Genomic DNA, 22,902 nt, shown 5'->3' with positions numbered 1-22,902 from the left:
TTGATTTTATTTTAGTATTTGGAACAATTTTGAGTAAGCGGAGGCTTATTAACTTTTTATTTTTACCCAACTAACTCAGGACGTTAAAGTTTTTCGTGCGTATGGTTTTTTATATGTGGGTTTTGTATGAATTCAGGTGTACACTCGTGTTGTCTAAACAACTAAACCGAGGATTGTGGTCAATTCGATTTGTTCCGTTCTTAAAGTCGTTCGGGTTTCTTGATTTTTTTTAAACTGAATATCATTTATTTACATGGACAAAAATGTTTATATGGATGTTTGTTAGAAGGTATCTCCGGAACGATTATTGATGAAATATTGACATAGATGTAGAACATAGCCTGGAATAACACATAGGCTACTTATTACGTTTTATTTTAATGCCGCGCGCACGGAGTCGCGGGCGACACCTACTATTAAATATGTTGGTAAAAGTTTTGTTTAAACTACAAGTAATTTTTAAATCATTAATAATTTATCACCGCCTAGCTCATTACGTCCGTGGTCGGAACTGTTTCGTTCGAGTGTTAACGATTCCCAATGAATTTTTACGCCTTAGAAAATCACTTTTATTTTCTTTTCGAATTTAAAATTTAATTGAATTTCAACAGCGTGGCTAACGTTCCGACTCATAAAACTTCAGTTCCCATGTTTACGAGCGCCTTCAAAACCTTGCTCCGAATATCGAAGTATTATTTATTGGAAGGTACATTAAAGGCAGTTGATGTGTTCTTTAAATTGTGTTTAAATTTTCATAAAATAAAATACATCAAGAATGTCTTCAAAGTTATTTCAGATATTTAGTGAACATACTTCGTTTATGACAATGTTAAATTCTTGAATAGCTGAAGATATTTAAGACAGAATCGAAGTAATAATTCCTTTATATTGAGTCAAATCTGACTCATCAGTATTTCTTGCATTTAAAAGTAGATGAAAACAACTTTTTAAAAATGGAATTGTTGTTTTTCTAGTTATTTTTATAATAACTAAAGAAAACATTAATGTCAAGTAAAATGACGTCAAATACGCCAATTGTTTAAAGTTCTGTCGTTTGCACAATTCCGTTTATATTTACAATTGGTAAAAGCCGTCTCTGCACAGTAATGCAATATTCCGGGCTATGAGATGTCGGTGCATTTCGTTATACTTCCATTCATTTTAATAAGTTTCTCTTTAGCATCGCTTTACTTAAGAATGAGATTTGAAACAAGTCTTTGTTTGCTCAGTTGCATTCTTTCAAATAACAACTGAATTGCTTTGTTAATATTATATTCATACTTTTAAAATAGTATTTACTTCATTTGATAGCGTAACAGTTGTTATTATCTGATATTTAATGAAATACAGAGTTAAGCTTATGCATTATTAAGTCAAACGTTCCTCATTCCTTAATTAAAAAGGTTTTTCAAATTAACTATGTTAACTTAAATTTCTGTAAGATGGCGCAGACTGATGGATTGACGTTATGTTAAAAATCGTTGTTTATAAGTACTATATTATTTGTTTAGGAGATAATGAAATCCACCCACAAGTTCTTTTTCATGGGAGAGGGTAGACAATCAGCGGATCACCTCATTGATCCGACGCCCATAGACATGCAACACCAGAGGAACTGCAAATGCGTTGCCAGCTTATTGAAATTTTTATTTCATTTATTGTAGTTACAATCAATTCGAACATCCCGTTCCAAACTGTACCCGTTACAAAATTATAAGAGAATTAGAAAAATTGTTTTCTACTTGTCACGAAATAAAAAATATCGTCTCAAAAGAGTTATAAATATATTTCCCTCGGACATGTTCTTGCTTTTAAATATCTGCAGAACATCATATGGAATGAGAGTTTCTCATAAATCACTTTTAAACATGAAATTCATTCAAGCTTCAAATAGAATTTTTAGTACGTATTCTTTATAAGTTTATTTCCAATGAAAAATGTAAAAGAATAAATATTTTTTTCTTGTTACACAAAACATATCCAAATCCTGTATAATTCCGTAATTATAATAAAACCCTTCCTTTTTAGTACCGCTTACATGAGTAGTGTATTTTCCTCACGTTGTTATGATAAATTAAACAAATTAAAAAAGATCACATCCTGCGTCAATGAATAAAAAAGCAATTAGTAACATTTAACCTCACCTGAATAAATTACGTATGAGAGCATTTTTAAATATAATTTCTTTTTAACCTTTTTCACTGTACAAAATGTACCCAACGATTACCCTTTTCCAGATCTTTCATATCCTAAATGTAATTTAAACACGGTCCCAATATTTGTACTTTTTATACAAACATGAACTCTATATGTTAATATTGTTGTCTTAATATTAAGACCCTTTCACAATTTGTAACCTGTCCGTTTCAAATTATACTGACAGGGGTCAAAATTAGAGTGAACAGTTGTTTAAACCAAACATATCTCATTATAGTTTTTAGACGAAAGTTTTATGTTTATGAATTAACTCAGAACCTACGAAATACAATAAAATTAGTTATTAGTAATAGATACCATGATCCAAATTCATATCGGAACATAACTTTCGAGTACAATAGACTTTAACAATTAGGAATGAATAGAAAAAAATAATTAAACCCATAGGAAGTGGAGATATTCTCTTTTTGTGCGTCTCCTCCGTCGCTTAAAGGTAGGTAACGCATTTGAATTGCAGATGTCGCTTGTGTCGCTTCGCTATTTCAACAAATTCATATTGCCACTTGCTCCTTTGCTACGTTAAAAAAAATAATAATAATCACTGTTAAATGCTAACTAAATCTTTTACGGCAAAATAATTTACAGAAAGCCTAAATAAAACTGGTCATACTTTCGTTATTATGCGTATGCTTTATTACTAAGTTCGGAATTACAAGACAGAGACTGCCGTAAATGTGTAGTCCAGTAATCCAGTGTATAACAGTAAAGGTCATAGGGTAGTCTATTGAGATACAAGGTCGAAGTCATAGAGCAGCACGTGTTGTACATACATATCCCGTACAAGGTCGAAGTTACAGAGTAGTAAAGGCAGCAGCATATGTCCAGTGTAACGATAATCTGTGGCACGTGGCCACTCTGCTTAGTATGCGGCGAGCGCACGCAGACCGGAATTATCACTTTACTCCGCAGAGCTTGATTTTCTTTATGTGGGTCATATTTTTATTCCCCTTATGCCCTTGCACTGGTTATTTCGTACAACTCAGAAAGAAATTATTTTGAAAAGTTATTATTCCACGTAAGTGAGAAAAGGCCAGGGAGATGATGATGTCCTTTTAAAATTTTACATTTAGCTGCAAACTGTGCAATAGTCTTTCAAAATTAAACGTCCTTTGCAAAATATACATATTCCAATAAAGTTCCTAAAGAGTATATTAATGCGAGAGGTTAATAGCATTCAATAGAATCAACGAACAAAAGAGGTCACCAAATCTACCCCCAGATTTAAACCGGAACCTCCCTCCGTATCTTCGATGCACCTTTATCATATGAACATTGTGAATTATTTTAGCATTCATTGTTGAATTCAATTCATTTGGATCGTTGCCAAGATATCGTGGTATCATTGCATCTCTACTACATCTCTCTCTCTCTCTCTCTTCTTCGTCGCTGCAGTCTTTTCAGACTGGTCGTGGTCATCAAGTATCGGTGACCCGCTTTACGAGGCGCCGCCACTCCTCCCTACTCTCTGCCTTTTTTGTATATTCGTGCAGGGGGACCGCTACATCTTTACATAACATTATTTCAATATACTTGAAATACTAACTTACATACTAATCTGATGAATCCATAATGTGATATACTGTTGCGTGGAAGCTTAGATCAATACTCATATTTTGTATTTTCTTTCTTAATAAAGTTGTGCAGGAGGCTAAAAGGTGTCTCGGTGCGTTCCTTTGGAGATCCTGTAACTCTTACCAGGGTACGGTAGGTGCCTGACAACCCCCCCTCCCCGAAAAGGTTCCAAAAAATTTTAATACGCTCTGAATGTAAATCATAAATATGCTTAGAAAAATTTGCTTGGCCATTTCACCTATAAATTTAAGGGCTCACCAGACGTATTTTATTTAACATGACCCAATGATGAAATGAGGGAAGCAAAGGGTTCCCTTTATTCACATAATATGCTAATTTTGGCCCCCATAAAGCAAATGCGTTGAACCTTCGACCCTTCTCCTGCTGAGCTGAACGTAAATAAGGGACCGTATTAATGTCGACCATGCACTGACACGCATCTACTGGGCTATTCCGCCAGGATAAATCTAATTAAATAGCACTAAGGACATAACGTCGTAAATCAAAATTTCTATAGGAAACACAAACCTTATAGATATTTTTCGAATGCATCCAATCCTTATTGCGCTTTGTCTGCTTCCGGATGAGGTTGGCAACAAACTAACCACATTATATCGTAGTTGTTACGGATATTTATGAATAACGGTTATCCATTAATTCATGTTGATTGTGAATTTGTTTATATTTCATCTTCTGCCAAAAATGTTTGCCAGCTATGGCCATATTTTTATATCCTCAAAAGATCTACATCTTCACAAATGGATGGATATTCTAAGAATTCCCTGCTGTCAATATATGAAACATGATGTACACATAATTCGGATTTTTATTCGCGTTGCGTGTATTTTGCTCCGTGGGGAATACGTGTACAATTTTGACCCTTCCCTTGTCAAATTAAAAACCCTAATAAAGTAGTCGTTTCCTGAAAGATACTGCTTACAATTTACTCTATTTCGTGCGATAATTTGGTAAACGTAACGGATCAGAATTATTTTCATATAGTTTCATAATTGTTGTGACTATTCGATTATTTTTATTGTTGAAACTACAACATTCGTTACATTAATTAGTGTGGAATTAATTTCAGAATGCAGCATATTCAAATTAACAGTGTCTTATTAATTTCATATCTGGCTCAATATCATGTAACTTGGCCTCATATATTAATTCGTTCACTAATAACAATGCTTATTATTCCCTACTGTATTACCTACAAACGTCACATTTGCATAATTGCGTTGTATCCACGGCTCACTTGTCTCGTCAGCTAACTGACTGCTGAAAGCAGAGCATCTGATCAAATGTTACGATATGACATGTCGATTTCAATTAACATATGACAGCAAATCAAATTGATTTCGCTGTTTAGTTCAGTATTAGCTTAGTTAATGCTTTTAAATAAGTTAACATCGATGTTTGTGACATGAATTACATTTTGTGTGATGTCATGCTCACAGATTTGTAAATCAAATTAATTTTTTGAAATTATTTTAACTGAGTCTCTCAAAAAAGGTACCTTAACCAGATACTACTGGAAATAATACTGAGCATAAGTTGGAATCTACTGGTAAATGCAGGCCAATCCAAAACTCTCAAAGGAAGTTTAGGCAATAACAAGCATAGTTGGGAATTTAGCTCACAGAGAATGCATTCAGATGCTTTTAATGAATAACTTATATAATTAGGATTTTCAAAATCACTTTAAGAAAATCACGATAACAAGCTTTGTTTTTTATTTCAGCAATATTTGCATCGTGTAGATAAGGATAATTGAATTCTAAAAGAATGAACTGAAATGTTAAAATTAAAATAACAGTGACAAAAGCGTTGACTGTTAAAAAGATTACAAACGTTGAAGTGCATGCTTTTTAAATCCTCATTGTGATAAAAGGATGACAATAGTTCGTTAATACAACGAGAGTACGCCGAATGCTCCAAAATTATTTTGCGTGCGGCAAGTCCCATGTTATCTGTTCCGAGCAATTGCTCGTTAACTGGTTTATTTTCAACTTTTATTTTTAAAAGTTTAAATACCATTAAAATGAAAATATTTCTTTTTGTGTCTGCTTGACAGTAAATGCATCATTAATTTATAATTAGACCCAATTATATTTCCAAATTTATTATACGTATTATAGCTACCGATATCTTGTCGTTTTTATACTTTTTCTTTTACGGCTGCTTAACTACTCCAATGTATATACAACCTAATCAAAAAAAGAAGCATTAATTTGAAAATAGTAGGAATTTTCAGTAGTATTAACATTTTGTCAGGGAAAGTTTGACTTGTTGACATTGTAAGTCAACATCTTCAGATTAAACTAATTTGCTCCGCTGAGTTCTTGTCATCTAATGTTTATATAATGAATTAATTGCTATCATCTAACATTGTTTACATAATGAATAGAGTACATTTAAATGTTATTAACATATACTCTATTACATTGTATGATAGTAGAATATCAAATTTGTAATTAATATCACAGAAACTAGGTGTTTAGTTTACATTAATAAAGCCAATTCTTGATATACTCATTACATAAGTGTTGATTTGGATCATAATATACTCGTAGTTAAGGAATTTGTTTTCTTCAGTTACTTTTCGAAAGATATTTTGTACGAAATAATTTTAACTTTACTCGACATTACAAGTGTTTACTTAAATGGTAGGCAATTTTTTAAATTTAAATTGCTGAGAACAATTCCGCGAATGCTGGTAATCGTCCCAACGGCGAAAGTCCGGAAACATTATCCTCCCGCGGCCATACGAAAAAACGAAAGCGACCGAAAAATCTTTGAAATCCCGAGGGTTATTACAATTAGTGCCGTGTCGTTGGTACGGACGGGATTTGACTTCGTTAAACTGAATCAGTTTGTCTGATTAAACAATTGAGTTGCCAAATGCAAAGTAGACCAGAGATTTAAAAGATATTAAAGAAATCAGCTACTTTTTTAATTTTAATAAACAGCATACATGACCTATATCTATTCTAGATAATAATGGGTTGTTGTGGCAGTTAAGAACATGTCAAGATTATTTTAGTCAGCAAATAATCTTTGTGGTCTGGCCATTTTGTCGTTATTTAAATGTAAAAAGAAATTTTACACAAACTGCTGGAAGTTTGTTTGAAAAGATTAATTAAAAAAAACTTTACCTGTAACAGCTTTCTCAGATTAGTTTTTTACCATTTCTTTTCGACAGACCTTTCCTTTTATAACGTTGTAAATTTTTTGAATGTCTAAAGTTGTGCAATATAAAATTAGAATCATTAACTTTATTAAAAGCAGTATGCGACACACCCTTTATATATGAGCTAGTTACGTTTCTTTCATCGAAGAACACAAGTATGATGAGCGTCACACACAATTTAACAAGTTAATTACTGTTAATCCCAAGAGTATAGCTTTTCCAACATTAATTATCCGTCTATTTTAATCTCTCTCACATTTCGAGGTACCGTATCATTATCTTATCAAGAATACAGCCGTTTAGCAGTCGTTTAACTATCTGATTTAGTGAAACTGTCTACGCAAATGGCTTTCCTTACCTCAATCAGTTGTCCGTTCATTTAATATCGGGTATATATTGTTCTCTTTCTTTAAATTCTACTGATTTAGTTCTTGGAAAATACGAGTATTTATATCTTTCCAGTAGACTGCAAGCCATATATTTTAGCAGAGTTGGTTCTTTTGCAATGTTAAATTTTGTAAGCGCTCATCCGTGAAAGAATCACTCGAGATGTGTTAAACGTTCGTTCCGAACGAGTGAGCAGGTTGATTGCTATCCGCACTTCCTACACTTACCCCAGCTCCAGACCAGCCCTGGGCTGGAGCGAATCGATGCTACGTTTATAACAAATACCATAATGTGAACATTCATGCTTGTTTTATCATACGGCATTTGTAAAATTGGTTACTTATCGCAAAAATATGTTTTTGTTATATTTCCATCTATCTTCAATATTAAATATTCCACTAGATTAATATAGCAATCAGTCTGTAAGTTTTCTAGTTCTTAACAAGAAAAAAAATGTGCTATTTTTTGCTTTCTTATTATTTGATACCCTCATATGTTGCTCGGCTGTAATAAACCCGTCGGACCAGTAACTACGTTACTGAACTGATCGGGTTAGAAGGGATAATGGAAAGCTGGAAAAATCGAAACGGAGAGCCAGCTTTAACAGGGCCGCAACTGATGAGTGTGTGGTCATAATTTTATGACGCATAACAGAACAAACAAGAAATATTACGCTAATACCATTGCATATATACATCTCTGACATGTTTATCTTTACATCTGTTTATTTATCATATAGAATTTATTTCAGAGAGTGCTTCTCTGGTCTTCGGTATTAAGGCCCGAGATCTAGCCATTCAGACGTGAAGGGACCACTTGAGATGTGTTAAACGGATGTTCCGAGCGAATGAGCCGGCTGATTGCTCTTCAAGCTGTGCACTCTCTGGCTTGTGTTTTTGCTCATTATCTTGTTTGTCTGCGACGAAAACAAAGGACGCTTTAAATGTGTTCATTTAATAGGAAATACTCGTGAAGATGTTGTTACATTGTTATGTGAAATTGAAATTTAGACCATACCTCTTTTATGTAACAAATGCAAATTTTTTTGAATTAAACATTATGAAAATATATTAAATTAAGCACTTTTTAGATATAAGTTTTAAGTGCATGTTACTAGCACTTTACAGGTCATGATTTCGTATGATTGAAACTACAATCTATTTCTGTGCCATTATCATTAACAACCGATTTATTTCAAATGAGCATTCTCATAGTTAGTATTCACTTATTATTTTTGTCTTGAAATAATTATATTCGGTTGATTTAACTTTGAAATAAGCGTAATGTTCGTGTACTGCCGTTTATTAAGGAAATAAAACAAATTAATGGAGGGTACTCGTAAAATTTATTCTCATTACACAAACAACTCACAATTTTCTTGAGCAAGCGTAATAAAGTTAACATTTTTATAAATGTTTCTTTTAATATATTCTGAAGGAGAATAGGCATCAGTTCATCTCATCATCATCTGCTTGCCTTTATCCCACTTACATAAGGTCGCCGCAACAGGTTTCATCTCAATAAATCGCAATCATTGTTACCATATATAATAGTTCCCTCCTTATGTTCTTAGATACGCTTTGTATTAGTTACAGAAATTTAAAATTAAATTTTGTAGTTTTTGAGTTATTGCGAATAAAAACAATTAACTTTATTTCAAGACTATAACGTGTAATTGTGTTAAAAGTTAGCAATATTAGCAAATCAATTCTTATTTCCCTTCCGTATGTTAGAGGATTTTAATAAACATAAAGCACACACTAGAGGGCAATCGAAGGGAAACATCCTCGCAAGGTATTGTAATACAAAAAGTTAATATTCCTCTGATCCCTCGGGCCCATTCCGCTTCAGTCCATGCTCGAATAAAACTTTTTTAATTTATCGAAAAATATTTAATGTTGCACATTAACATTGTCAATAACTAATTTTCTTAAAATTATATTTTTATGATACAAACTCTGTAATTTTTTCCCGTAAAGGATTTTTTTCGATTTTGAAACAAAATTTAATAGTTTCTTGTAGTAACTAAGTACATCTCTAACTTCTAAATACCGTCTAGAAACTAATCAGCCATCATGCCTTTTGAATTTACAAAATAAACTTAAAAAAGCAATGTGAATCCATTTCTGTGGCACGCTTAGCAACTTTAGACATTGTTGAAAAATCTAAAGAACTTCTTGATTGTTTTAAGTTTTTTCAATACAACTTCTCAAAACAAATAAACCCATTGAATAGAAAATCCGCGATACCATATTAGCGCTATCCATGGATATAATGCTTCTATCGCGTTATGGATTATTATAACTCCGACAATAGGTTTGTACACAAAAGGAATGACATGTACAACCAAAAATTTAACCCTCATCAGGCGCACCCCTGTCACATACATAACACCAGGTCACTGGTCGTAATCAAAGCAATAATGGCCACTTAAAATGAAGATTCTGAAATAAAATTATAATTAGTGGTTTGGAAACTCTGAACTAACCATTATACGAGTGTATATTATATTTGTTGTACTTATATACCCTACTAAAAAGGAATAGAAATTAATTTCTCCTAAAACAATTTTAGAGGAAACGACCAACCAAAGGTTATGCTTAATTTTTATTAAAATATTAGTATAAAGATGGGTGACCTTAATAGAAACAATAAAATTATATCAACATCTTTATTTGCCATAAAAAAACGTTTTAAACTAGAAATTAGCATTTTTTCGGGTAAGTAACTTAATGCGTTGCTTAATTTAATTTGGGAACACGTCAGATAAGTAAGTAACGTATTTACTTAGGCCTCTGAGCTGTATAATTAGGAGTCTATTAGGAGCCGGCATGGAGGCTCGCGTTTGAACAAGGCCCTTACTTACATTACTCCACTCCAGTCAACTTATTACATTTATAATGACATTTTTAATGGCGGTCTTTTACAAATATAGCATAGATGAGTTATTTTTTTTTATAACGTAAAGTATCTTCAATCAAATTATTTTACAGTTGCCAGCCAGTATTTTTTACTGCAGTAACACTTATATCCATTATGTTATCGTCTTTTTTTGACAATATATTTCGACAATTATTTAGAGTAGATAAAATATATTTTGTAGTGTTAGTATGTACTTGTATACTTTTTCTTTTAACTAAGGGCGGATTTACCAAACTGGAGTAAGTTTATACTCACCAGGAAATACTGCTTGATTAATATTAAAACTAATTTTGCATCTAACCTAACCACTAAGATAAGAATAAAATAATTATACGCGAGTAAATATTTACACGTACACGTACAATTTTTGTACACACACACAAATACACGTACAATTTTTGCGGTATAAAATATTGAGAATAGTAGTTTTCAGAACAATTCAATTTTGTAGGTTTATACACTTCTTTATTCTTCGTTCTTTGAAATTAGAGGATAGCAATACCGAGATAGCTTATTCTTCAAGTAAGTGTGTTGTAATAACGAAAACAAATGATATATCAAAGGGATACATTAAAGGAGTAAAATTATCCGCCCATATAAATACTAAATATATTATACATATATCTCGATTTAAAACTACAACTACTTGATAGTACAAACATACAATGTTCAGTCCTTCAAATATAATGGAGCACTTACAGAGCGAGTTAACTCGCACTGCAGACCCGTTACCGTCTCAAGAGTGTCGCTGTAGCACAAGACTCGTTACAGCAACACGTGGCAGTTACAACATACTTGAGTGACATTTGAAGAAATTCATTTCATTTTTTCTTGTTTTCTTCGAAGCATTTGTTTTTTATATACACGATTACGAAATGAGGCTATGAAATTTAATAGATCCTTAGGGCGCACAAGTTAAATATTTCAGATGTAATAGACAGATTGATTGTTAATACATAATTTTATGTATGTAAGTTGCGTTATATTATAGTGTAATTGCGTATATTTTATAAGTTGCGTTGTTGTTTTTAAGACGTTACAACCAAGCTGCCATTTGACAGCCACTTAGGAGGTTATTAATGGGTATAGTACAAGAAATCTACGGTACTGCTCCAGTACCATTCAATTGTGTTATTCTGAGTTCGCTCGGGAGTAACTTCTCGTAATGTAAGTCCAACTACCTCATAATAGCAAAAACTATTGAATGTATGTTTGTGTCACGAACTAAAACAATTAGGTACGATGTATTTTCCATAGTATTATTTCAATTGTCAGAATTATGTTTGTGAACATAAGTCCTATTCAATTAAATTTTAGGAAAGTGCAATAAACGCTTTACGTGATTTAGCAAAGTTTGTTGTTGGAGCCTTCAACCGTACGTGTCGTGTGGCTGGGCATTATAACTACGGTCGTAATGTTGGGCCATAAAAAACTGATTTAAATTACAAAATCTTAAAAAAGTTTAATAGAAGAATATTTTGACGAAAGAGTATAAATGTAATATTGTCATCTCGTTAAAAACTGAGAAAAAAAATTATCTAGATATTTCGACAGTAGAAACAAGTAAAAGAATAACGTAATTTAATTTTCCCTTTGAAATAAAATAACATTATCAATACGACATCGTCCCTAAAAGTAAAACAAGAAATTTATATGCTAAACATAAATAGACTCAAAACACCTTAAAATACTTTCAATAAATAACAGTGGAAATCGTAAGCAAATTTTATTTAGATCGAGTCACAAAATACATTTTTTTTTTTGTATGTAATGTCAGTGATAGAATACAAATATGTTGGACACCGTATGATATTCATCATGGTAAGGCCGACAGTTCGGTTATTTATGTATGTACACAGTAAGTCACGATAACTTTATAGCCCCACTCTGTCCCGCCATAAACAAAGGAACAAACAGCGTCCACCTGAGACTCAGACCGGGCATTAAATATGTTACGAGTAGTGCTGCTGCCAGCGCCTCGCCTCCGACGATTTAATCTCTCCTACGTTGACTATATTATTACCTTTTTGTTATACAAAGGGACATATATATATACCGTTTTACCAAACGATTGTAAATTTAATAAACATCTAATCGGACTAGGAATACTTTAAACTCATAAAAAATAGTTAACTGAAATAATTATTTATTTATAACTTAATACATTTGATTTTGGACAATTAATTAGTTTTTGTTTAGTTAATTTTTAATCAATTTACAACATGCCTGGTCAGATTATAAACCATGCGTGTTGAAAATTGATACATAACACGAGGGAAAAGTTGTTTTATTATCATCAAAAGTCGTTGTGTTGACCGAATGCTCGCTTCCGCCATGACGACCACAGCTCGCGTTTGGCGGGAAATTGCGCGGGAAATATTACCCGCCATGTCCGCCATTTTGAATCATTTGAACTGTCAGAACGAGAACAAATTTGATGATGTGTTTTAAAACACCCTTTATTTTGTTTACCAAATACCTTTAGCATTGTCATTTTTATATCTACAAAGATAAAAAATGGGTTCAGAATTAGAAAATTGATAAATTGTTTAGTTTTATTTTAAGAAACTAAAGTTATAGATTTCTTACGCTTATTAAATAATAATCATATGAAACCTTAAATGCATATTAATGTTTTATATTTTTTAGTGTTTAATTGGCAAATGCAATATTTCATTTCATATTTGAACATTAAAATAATATAATTTAAATGTTTTACAAATATTTTCAAACGATTTTTGAACGTAACCATTATAAAAATTAAAAGTGGGTATTAAGAAATCATTCATCAAAATACCAGGATCGGTAACTTTACTCTCTCATGCGTTGTTATCTTTTTTTAATTTCACCATTTACAATGTAATCAGTTTTAAAATGTTATGTGTTGTGTGACAAAAATACGTTGGACAAAATAAAATCAGCGACTAATTGATCACCATGAACACTCCAGCGGAGGTAAGTGAATTTTTGGTCTGTTTACTTTTAATTTACAACATTATTAAAGCCTTTTGGTTTAAGTTGAGTTTTAACTTTATAATACTTTTACAACTCGGTAAGTTATAACTGGAATACAGCTTAGGAGAATGCTAGTTGTTAAAGTAAAAAAAAGAACATTAAGATAACTTCTTTTCTATTTTAGTTTTTTTTTAATATCTCAAAAAAGAAAGTAATGTACTTTTCATTTCAGGTTCGATGTATTGTTTGTCAATTAGTATTTTGTTGCGGGAACTGCCGCCGCAAGCACGAACGAACAGAACACAATCTGACGTACGACTGCCCAATCTGCCGCGGCAAGCGCTTCCTCTGCCGCCCCGAGGACATCAACCAGGACCTCATAAAGCACCTTGCTGACGAGCACATACCTCTCCAGTGCAGGAAGTGCAACAAACTGTTCAAAACTATGGACGATCTCATTGATATCGATAAGTGTGTTACCATATCAGAATTAGTTGACGAACCTTTGCACAAAGATGACGTCGCCGAAGTAATAGATAATGAATTTGACTCACTATATAACAATGTCTTAAATAATAACGAAGGTGAAAATATCGCAGCTATAGTATCTATTAATAAATCAAATAGAACCGCTGTAATCACACCATTGAGTAAAGGTCAGCATTTAGTTGATTATGAATCGAGTGACGCTGAATCTAAAAGTAGTCCTAAAGTGCAGTTTATGACAACTCCACATCCTAAAGTAGCACCTAAAACACCTGTTAGTAAGAAGTATTATAGATCTGCCACACCACACGTAAACAAATACGTTCAGTTAATGAGACAAAAAGCTATTGATGATTACGAGGAAGCCATAGCTAAGGAAGAAACAAACATGTCACCAATCAGTGGGGCTATGTCTGGCGTCGACCGCTTAGAAGGTAATAAAATTAAAAAATACTTGACTAAAGACAGCTATACCCTTTCAGTATTAATGCTGAAGAGTTAAACTATTCAGTTAAATCTTTGTGTGTAAGCAAAACGGAGAACTGTGCATTTTTAACTGAACGGACGAACTTTTCAGTTAAAACAGAAGGTGTGCTTTATTATCTGTTAGAATCATAACTACCATTAGCTTTTTACAACTAACATTTGAATTCCAACAGTTACAGACTCTCAAAAAGAGATGACGACACCAACATCCCAGTTACCATCGCACTTGATGAACCTGGTACAGTCGGTGACGACCAGCACGCCCACGCACCCGGCGAGCGGCGGCTGGACTCTGTTCCACGAGCAAGGAGCGGATTCACCTCTTTCAGAAATAGAGAACACAGAAAGCCCCGCTCAGACAATGGAAAGCGATGTAAGTTGATGTGTTATTTAATACTAGCTTTATTCCCATGGCATTACTTTTGCTATCTCACAAAAACAACCCTTTCTTAATAAGATATGTATTGTATTTTTGGGAATGGACGCTAAAACTTACATGAATATTGCTTAAGTTATTATGACGTCATTAGTTAGGATTTGTAAATCTTGATACATAATTAAAAAAGTCCAGAAAATATCTGTGTTGTTAACATTTTAGACTACCAATTTTAAAATTGTTTTAGACAAAAACGGAGTCAGATATTGTACAACCAAAACTGAAAAGTATAATCTCGACCGCAAGCCGTCAGCGCTTCAGTAGCCAGGAAAGTTCCGAGAAGGGAAGCTTAACAGAAACAGGAAATAACAGCACAGAATCATCGATAAAAGCTAAAAAAGTTAAATTCGCGCAAGATACTGTTTTTGAACCGGAACCAAAAGTGAAAAGAGGTATGTTTTTATTTCAAAAATATGTAAACTACCAACAGCTTTGCAATTTATGCAATATCTGGCAACATAGGGGTATTTATTCATATATTTAATTTACATTTCTTCAGTATTTAGGAAACCAAAAAGAATGCTGACACCTGGACCTCAAAGACAACGGTTTTGCTACAATCCTCGTTTCCAAGCACTCGTCAATAGATTTGAAACTCAAGCAAGAACACCGCTTAATATAAAAGTCGAGAAAGATCAAGAAACAACGCCACCTATCGGTCAACACAATATGCAAGCGAGAGCAATAGACTTCAAAGAAGAAATAAATACCGATGAAGTACCAAGTCAATATAAAGATTCCAAAGAATTGTTTAAATCTTGCGTAGACACTCCTTCTAACCCAACCGATAACACTATAACGACTGTGACCACAAACATCGCAACTACTTTAGAAACATGCATCAAATCCGCTTTGCGCACGACTGAGGATGAAACGGAAATTGAGTTCAAATTCGTAATAACAAAAAAGAAAGTCAGTGTAAAGAGGATTGAAGAAGACTGGGAGAGTACAGATTTAAAAAAGATTAATAATAAAAAAACAGAACCACAACAGAATAAAGAGAATATTTGGTCATCGGTTGCTCGGGCGATCAAAAATGCGTTTTGGAGCGAACAAGGTTTGTACTTTATATACCATTTACATCTTACAGGTAACAAGCGACAAACTCTTATTACGGTAATTTACATCACAATAGACATGTGTTGTTCTATAAATCATATATATTACGATGATGAACATATGCTACCATTGTTGTTTGTTGTTGAAGAAAACAAAGTATAATTTTCAAATTTTCCCTCCGTGTTATAAATTTTCACATTTTCGAGCTTACGATGTTGCATTTTCTTATTTCTACTTCAATCACTTTATTTTACACGAAGGGTCGACGTATTTTAATACACTTTATTTCTTTCCCCTTTTTACTTTCTACGCTGCGGCTCGCATTTACGGTGATGGATCGTAATTTTGTCCCTACTTACCACCTACCCTGCGATTTTATTTCGTACTTTATACAAAACTTATCCGAACTCAGCTGTATTATATTTAGTTAATTATACATTTAACAAGTTTTATGAAACTTATGTTAAATATTATTATAGCAGAATCAATGTTAATCAAAAATAGCACAAAATAAATTTATTTATATAATATTATGCCATTAAACATATCTTAGTATCCCTTCTTATTTATGTTCCGAACAAAATAAATCATAAAACAGCAGAAAATTTTCTTAGGTGACAAAAATCTAGAGAAAGTTGCCGTATGTCTTACTAATATTATAAATGCGAATGTCTAGATGGATGGATACTTGTTTGAATGTATCTCTGAAACGGTTGAACGGATCTTGATGTAATTTAGCACAAATGTAGAATATAATCTGGAAGAACACATAGCCTACGTTTTAATTTTTTTTATAATTCCGCGCGAAGGGAGACGCTTGGAAAAGCTGGTCTTAAATAAATAGAAATCTCAACAAAAAACTACAGATTATTTGAATTAATTATCCTATCCGTTAATAAACCAGAAAACAATAAACCACTAATCTTTTGCAGCTTGTTCAACACCGGTTGGATCGCTGGATAGCAACGACTCGACATCATCTTCAGCGTCTAAACGCAAGTACGAGCAGATGTCGGACTACAACCTGAGTCCGATCAACCACAAGCGATACAAGTACGAGGGCAGGATCCCCGGCCGGCCGCCGCTTAGGCGCACCAAGGGTTGGGGGCTGCCCGGATTGAGACCGACTACGCAAGAATGGGGCAAGGATTTACCGGAGTGTAGCCAGGATTAATTAGAAAATAAATTGGAAGAAACAAGTTTACACTATTAGTTTTTAAGTATTTATTTATTTTTAGTAATTCAACGTTTTTTTTAATTTTTTTTTATGTGATTTTAGTAAGTGTAAATTATGTAGAATCCAGTGGTAATCGCTAAAATGATCCTTAAATGAGTTAGGTTAATTATATTTAAGTTAAGAATCTTTTATACTTAGTCATTTTATTGATTGTGTTAATAAGTATATGAAAAACGAAAAAGGTAACAGATAATTAAAAGAATTACTTACAAAATTATTAATCAAGTTACTTTTGTTTTAATTTTACTGTGATTTGTTGTGTCCTGTTTGTGTGGTTTACAAAAAAAATATATAAATTCTAAAATTAAAGATTTCTTTTACATAGGTACTTTTCTTTATGCGTAGATGTGTTTTCAAATTAAACCTATATGTACATAACAAATAAAACACGATAAGAACTGCCATCTAGTTTTTAAAAGTTTAAAACGAGAAATTCGAATATTTTACGACACAATGATATTTATTGCGGTCGTTTTGATTCACCCCCAGCGAGTTTTCCTATCATTTCACGGTCTTGTTTGGTCACGTATCGTATAAGTCTGTTGTTTTTCTTTTAAATTTTCACGTACTGTACGCCCCTCAAATGTTGACGTTCGACAAGGATTGTAAAGTAAATAAAAGAGACGTACCTAAGTAATGCTAGTGCATACTAGAGTAGAACATTGAGGCAGAACTGTACACACTAATGTTGTTTGAACATACTGACCGTAAAACCCCACGGTGGCAGTGGAGTTTCACAGTTTTATTAACACCTATGTATATCTTTGTTTTTTTTTTTCAAAGTAAATAAAAGGGATAACAATATGTATTAGTACTACGAATGCACGTCAAACGAAACCAGACAACTGCGAGACAGAACAACGATAATTTGACAGTAAGTGTGGTTGAAACAATATCAGTATTGAATTGTCTACTGCTCTGCCACATTGTTCAGCCCTCCTGTGAAATAGGATAAACGTACATTTTCTGAGACCAAGTAAATGACACGTCACTTTAAATTCTCCCTGGCGGCCGCAAAACACGACGGAATGCATTCAAATACATTTTGTTCAAATATAAAAAGAAGATTTAGATTGCTCGGTGCGTTATTCGTATCACGATCGCGGGGCTACGTGACGATATTATACCAAATTCAAAGGGTAGGAATCGGGAGAAGGCGTATTAAAAGAATCGTTCCTATATTATACAGAACGCTTCCATTCGAAAGTACGATGCGACTTTTGATAAGAGTGGGTAAAGGTAAAAAGTTTAGTAACATTCAAAGCAAACTAAGTCCAAAGGATATGGGAGTCAGGCAAGATTTGAGTTTCTTGCCAATTTATAATATAATTTCAAGTATTTAAATATTCCAATTTGAATACGAAAATTGCTACTTTCAATTTTATTAGTTATTCGATCAGAATTGATGTTATATACACAGGCAAGAGTATTTTATTTGTTTGCAAATTAAATGAATGTTAATTTAGTATGCAAAACTTCAGTCGCGCGAGCTGTCCGCCCGGACCCGGATTTTTAAATAAAACATTTAACTAATTGATTTTACACACTCATGCGACTTTTTTGTTTTCAATTTAAACACAATTTTTTGAATATGCGAATTGAAATTATCTACGTGGAAAAAAAAGGTAACACAGATATGGTTAGTGATACATAATTAAGTGTTCATCAGTTGGATTAACTCTGCCGTCGACAGTATTGATGTACTTATTGTTATTTAAAAAATCAGATTATTTTCAATATTCTTAAACTATTGCTTGATTTTATGTTTGTTTTCTTATTAACCTAAGATGGAAAGAATCTATCGTTATTACATATTCATATCAGCTTTTAAACGTTATTTAACGTCTAAAAAAAGTGCAATTGACACAATGCTCGAGGTAATGAATTTGTGGAAAGAACAAAGAAGACAAATACATCTCGCGTGCAACGGACGCGAGTTCCGCTTTTAATGTTTTTTGGCCAGGAATTAATGGCTTGCAGCCACCAGCGCCAACAGCGCAGCCAGATCCGCCATCAAAGGCAAAATACACATTCACTACGATTACTTTCAAATATCATTAAATTTAGTTGAAACTGCATCGGACATTTTTAATTCATTAAGCTTGTTGATATCTAACAGCAGCAAAATAATCAAGAGTTGATTTAATAAAAGCTGGAAATTTTCAATCGTTTATCAGATACCTAATCATTCCCTAGATTGTATTTGTCAAATGAAGTCTCTAGACTCATAGTTTCATAGTAGCCACTGAAAGATTCAAAGTGTGGCAGTTTGTCGTGCATTTCTAAGTGGTCACCCACTATTTATTAGCTCACATTTATAATGCCTTCTTTTTCCCCAGGTGAACGGATCGTGGGGTCTGCCGGCGTTCGTCTGTGACGTGTACATAGCCATGGATGTCACGTCCTCTACCTCCAGTATATTCAATCTAGTTGCCATATCTGTTGACAGGTTAGTGAACTTTATATAGTTCTTGATAGTAAACAGATTTTTTATTAATACGTGCCCAGATCGTTCACAATTACGTTACAGTTCTATATCAAATATCAAAATGTCAAAAAATGATTTCAATCCTCATTTTATAGTGATTCATATAAACTGGTAGAGGAGACAGATAGGTTTACCAGTCCCGAAAAAATACATATCAAACAGGTTTAAGTCAACAAGCGCCATTCCCGTGGGGTTTCTTGGCAGTCGTACAAACGTTTCATCTCAGAAGTAACTTGAATTTAAATAAGAACATTGTAATTTGAAGATATTGCATTTCATGAAATTCGTATGATTCGAAATATAAATATGTCGTTGTATGTTTAATACTGCTTAAATTAGAACAAATGTGAACGCAAAAGCTTATTCCAGTAAATAAAAACATTTTAAATTGTATTTGGCACCATCCTAGCACAAACCAGTCCTTTCTTTTATACTTTCGTTTTGAACATAATCATCGGTTACTCCAGGTATATCGCGGTAACTCAACCAATAAAGTACGCGAAGCACAAGAACAACCGTCGGGTGTGGCTGACGATACTGCTGGTATGGTTGGTGTCTGCGGCCATCGGCGCCCCCATTGTACTCGGCCTGAACGACACGCCTGACCGCAATTTCGACGAATGCCTCTTCAATAGCCAGAACTACGTGCTCTACTCCTCCATCGGTTCCTTTTACATCCCCTGCATTATGATGATGTTCCTGTATTATAATATATTTAAGGTCAGTTTACAAAAGTCTATTTGAATTCGTTACTAAAGAACTGTAACTTATTTGTTTGCAGTTAACGTGAGGGTACAAACTTATTTTCTTGTTTATACCTTTATTGTGAATATTCCATGATTATTAGGTTATGTCTTTAAATATATTTAAATTCTGAAAGTGCCTAGATCAAAGGAAAACCTGGGACTTATAAACACACGCGTAAAATAACTGGAGCTATACAACACTACACTTTATTTTTCATGTAAATTCAATTGTGCAAAAAGCTTGAAGCAAACGTGGTCTCGTAAAGCGAGCGTTTCCAAAGCATTTCACACGACTGATATAAAAATTCTATTTTATATTGCAATTGCTTGCCGACTACGTTTGCGTCTTTACTTGAATACCGTATTGACTTTTCAAAACAATACAATTTTCATTTCAAGGAATTGGTCGATTCGTATGTCTCGATCTTCTAAAGTTTTCTTTTTTATTTAGATTTCCGTACCAGAACCATCCTGAAGTCAATTACCGCTCTAGAATAAAGATTAGTTTATTTTATTGTACAGGCACTAAGAAAGAGAGCGAAAAAGCAACGTGCAGCAAAAAAACCTCCGGTATCTGGTGACCCCATAACCGGAGCCACGACCGCCGTGGTCATAGAGAACGTGGCACAGACCAGAATGCTGACAGAAACCGCGCTGCACGATGACCGTCCCACGAACACTGGTTCCGGGAGCAACGAGGACGATCACGATGACAGGTAAAACGTTAAGCTATCAACCACAACATTTTTAGTCGCCTAAACAGATTTTGAGAAACTTCTAAAAAACAATATCTGCCACATATTATGTCAGATTATACACAATGGTTCTAAGGAAATCTGTTATAAAATGATGTCATAAAGAGGACAGTCATAATGTCTGCAATGCATATATACATTTTGTTTTAGCTTCGACAAGAGGTCAGTGGATCTGGAGGCTGACGCTGAAGACTGTCATGTTATACCTAACGACAAATCGACGGACTTCATGCTCGCTGCTGTCGCTGAAGAAACAATCAAGTAACTGCCAAAATGAACAACCCGTAGTTCAGACAGGAAAATTCATTTGTTCAGACATTTTCGAACCGGCTCTTATTTATTTTATAGATAAAATAGCAATATACTTACAGGACACCAAAGAGAAGTCTGAAGATACAGATGGTGCCGGACACAAACGGGAACAACGACTCAGGATATGCGGCGTCAGCGGCGGAGGAGGGGCGTGAATGGCGGGAGGTGCGGGAGACGTCGCCGCCGGGCTCACCAGGTCCACGCGGCGCCACCGTGCTGCGCAACCTCGCCGCTGACACCAAGTTCAAGAAAAACGGCAAAATGACCAGGCTGGATACAGACTCAAGGTTAGTTTTTTTTTTTTTGAAGTTCTGATGTTTTTGGAACTAGTGTTACAGAACTTGTAGTCAACGGTAAGAAATTTGTTATCTTAAAATTATTTAAAGGTCTATCGGTATAGACATCGTTCCGAATTATGTATACCTCTTTAGAGTTCATTAGCATATTAAGTGATGAAAGGTAATGTTTTTTAGAAACGCGTCGCTGGGCATGCGTTCGGAGGATGAGCACGAGGCCAGTACGCTAGAGCTGCGCGAGTGCAGCAAGAAGGAGCGCAAAGCCAGCGCCGCCACCGCACGCTTCACCATCTACAAGGCTAACAAGGCCAGCAAAAAGAAACGGGAGAAGTCCTCCGCAAAGAAGGAGAGGAAGGCCACCAAGACATTAGCTATCGTCTTAGGTAACAACTCTTATAATTAAATGTCCTTGAGGTCAATACAGTGTACAATTCAAAATACTAGTATTACATTATTGAACGTGTACCGATAATTTTGGTATAGGTCATTACCACATATAATGGAAGTTAAGGTCTCTTGTATATCTATCTTAAGTGCTTTAAACATTTTGTGCAGTCCTTTGTATGAAAAGAAAAAAGTTGCTATTAAGCAAGCATTTTCTTTGTTAGATAACCGCTGCAAATATTTATAATAACTTATTAAGCTGTATACACGTTAGCTACGTTAGACATTTCTATTTTTATTGAAACATAAAATTGCCGCTTTTCGTAGGTGTGTTCCTGTTTTGTTGGGCGCCATTCTTCACGTGCAACGTTGTAGAGGCAGCGTGCGGCAAACTAGGCCTGGAGTGCAGCCCTGGCGTCACTGTCTTCATCCTCAACACCTGGCTTGGATATGTCAACTCCTTTCTCAACCCCGTTATCTATACCATCTTCAACCCCGAGTTCCGCAAGGCCTTCAGGAAGATTCTCAGGTGCAGCACCTAGCCCATAGATTATTTGGTCGTTTTCACGCAGTAGATCTCGTATTAAGGACGGGTAGGTACTTAACAACTTCCTTGTTCTTTACTACCTCATGACTGAAATAAATTCAAGAATCATAGGGATCTATTGTAAATAAGGAAGACTCGTTAATTTATTTATCATATAAGTATTACTGAACTGAAAATTAGTTAATTTTTTTATTAGCGTGTACTAGTATTCTGAAGTATTGGAAGAGGATAAACGGTATTTACAGGAATAAGGAAGTTGCTTATTTAACTTATTATAATTATGTACATTATGTATAATTCTAGTATTCTATTCTAATGACAACGAATTGCTAAAATTCATAACTTTGAAGTATCGACCTGAACTCGAGATCTGCTAACGGCCAAATAATTAAACTGAAAAACAATAATAATTGTTACGTTGTGATAA

At 33.9% G+C, this 22,902-nt stretch overlaps 1 protein-coding gene across 1 annotated transcript in view; it reads left to right on the top strand.

Moving 5' to 3' along the window:
• LOC106710090 (dopamine D2-like receptor) overlaps nt 1–22,470 on the top strand; it is a 69,083-nt gene extending 46,613 nt beyond the window's left edge. The window contains exons 2-8 of the mRNA XM_014502067.2: nt 19,287–19,396; nt 19,903–20,155; nt 20,704–20,897; nt 21,087–21,197; nt 21,308–21,535; nt 21,722–21,927; nt 22,256–22,470. Of these exons, the coding sequence (XP_014357553.2) occupies nt 19,287–19,396; nt 19,903–20,155; nt 20,704–20,897; nt 21,087–21,197; nt 21,308–21,535; nt 21,722–21,927; nt 22,256–22,470 (1,317 nt within the window). The remainder of the gene's footprint in view (nt 1–19,286; nt 19,397–19,902; nt 20,156–20,703; nt 20,898–21,086; nt 21,198–21,307; nt 21,536–21,721; nt 21,928–22,255) is intronic.
• The last annotated feature ends 432 nt before the right edge of the window (nt 22,471–22,902 follow it).

This window comes from Papilio machaon, chromosome 14, assembly GCF_912999745.1.
Source record: "Papilio machaon chromosome 14, ilPapMach1.1, whole genome shotgun sequence".
Classification (NCBI taxonomy): domain Eukaryota; kingdom Metazoa; phylum Arthropoda; class Insecta; order Lepidoptera; family Papilionidae; genus Papilio; species Papilio machaon.
The sequence above is the reverse complement of the archived record's forward strand: the minus strand, read 5'-3'. Positions and strand labels throughout refer to the sequence as shown.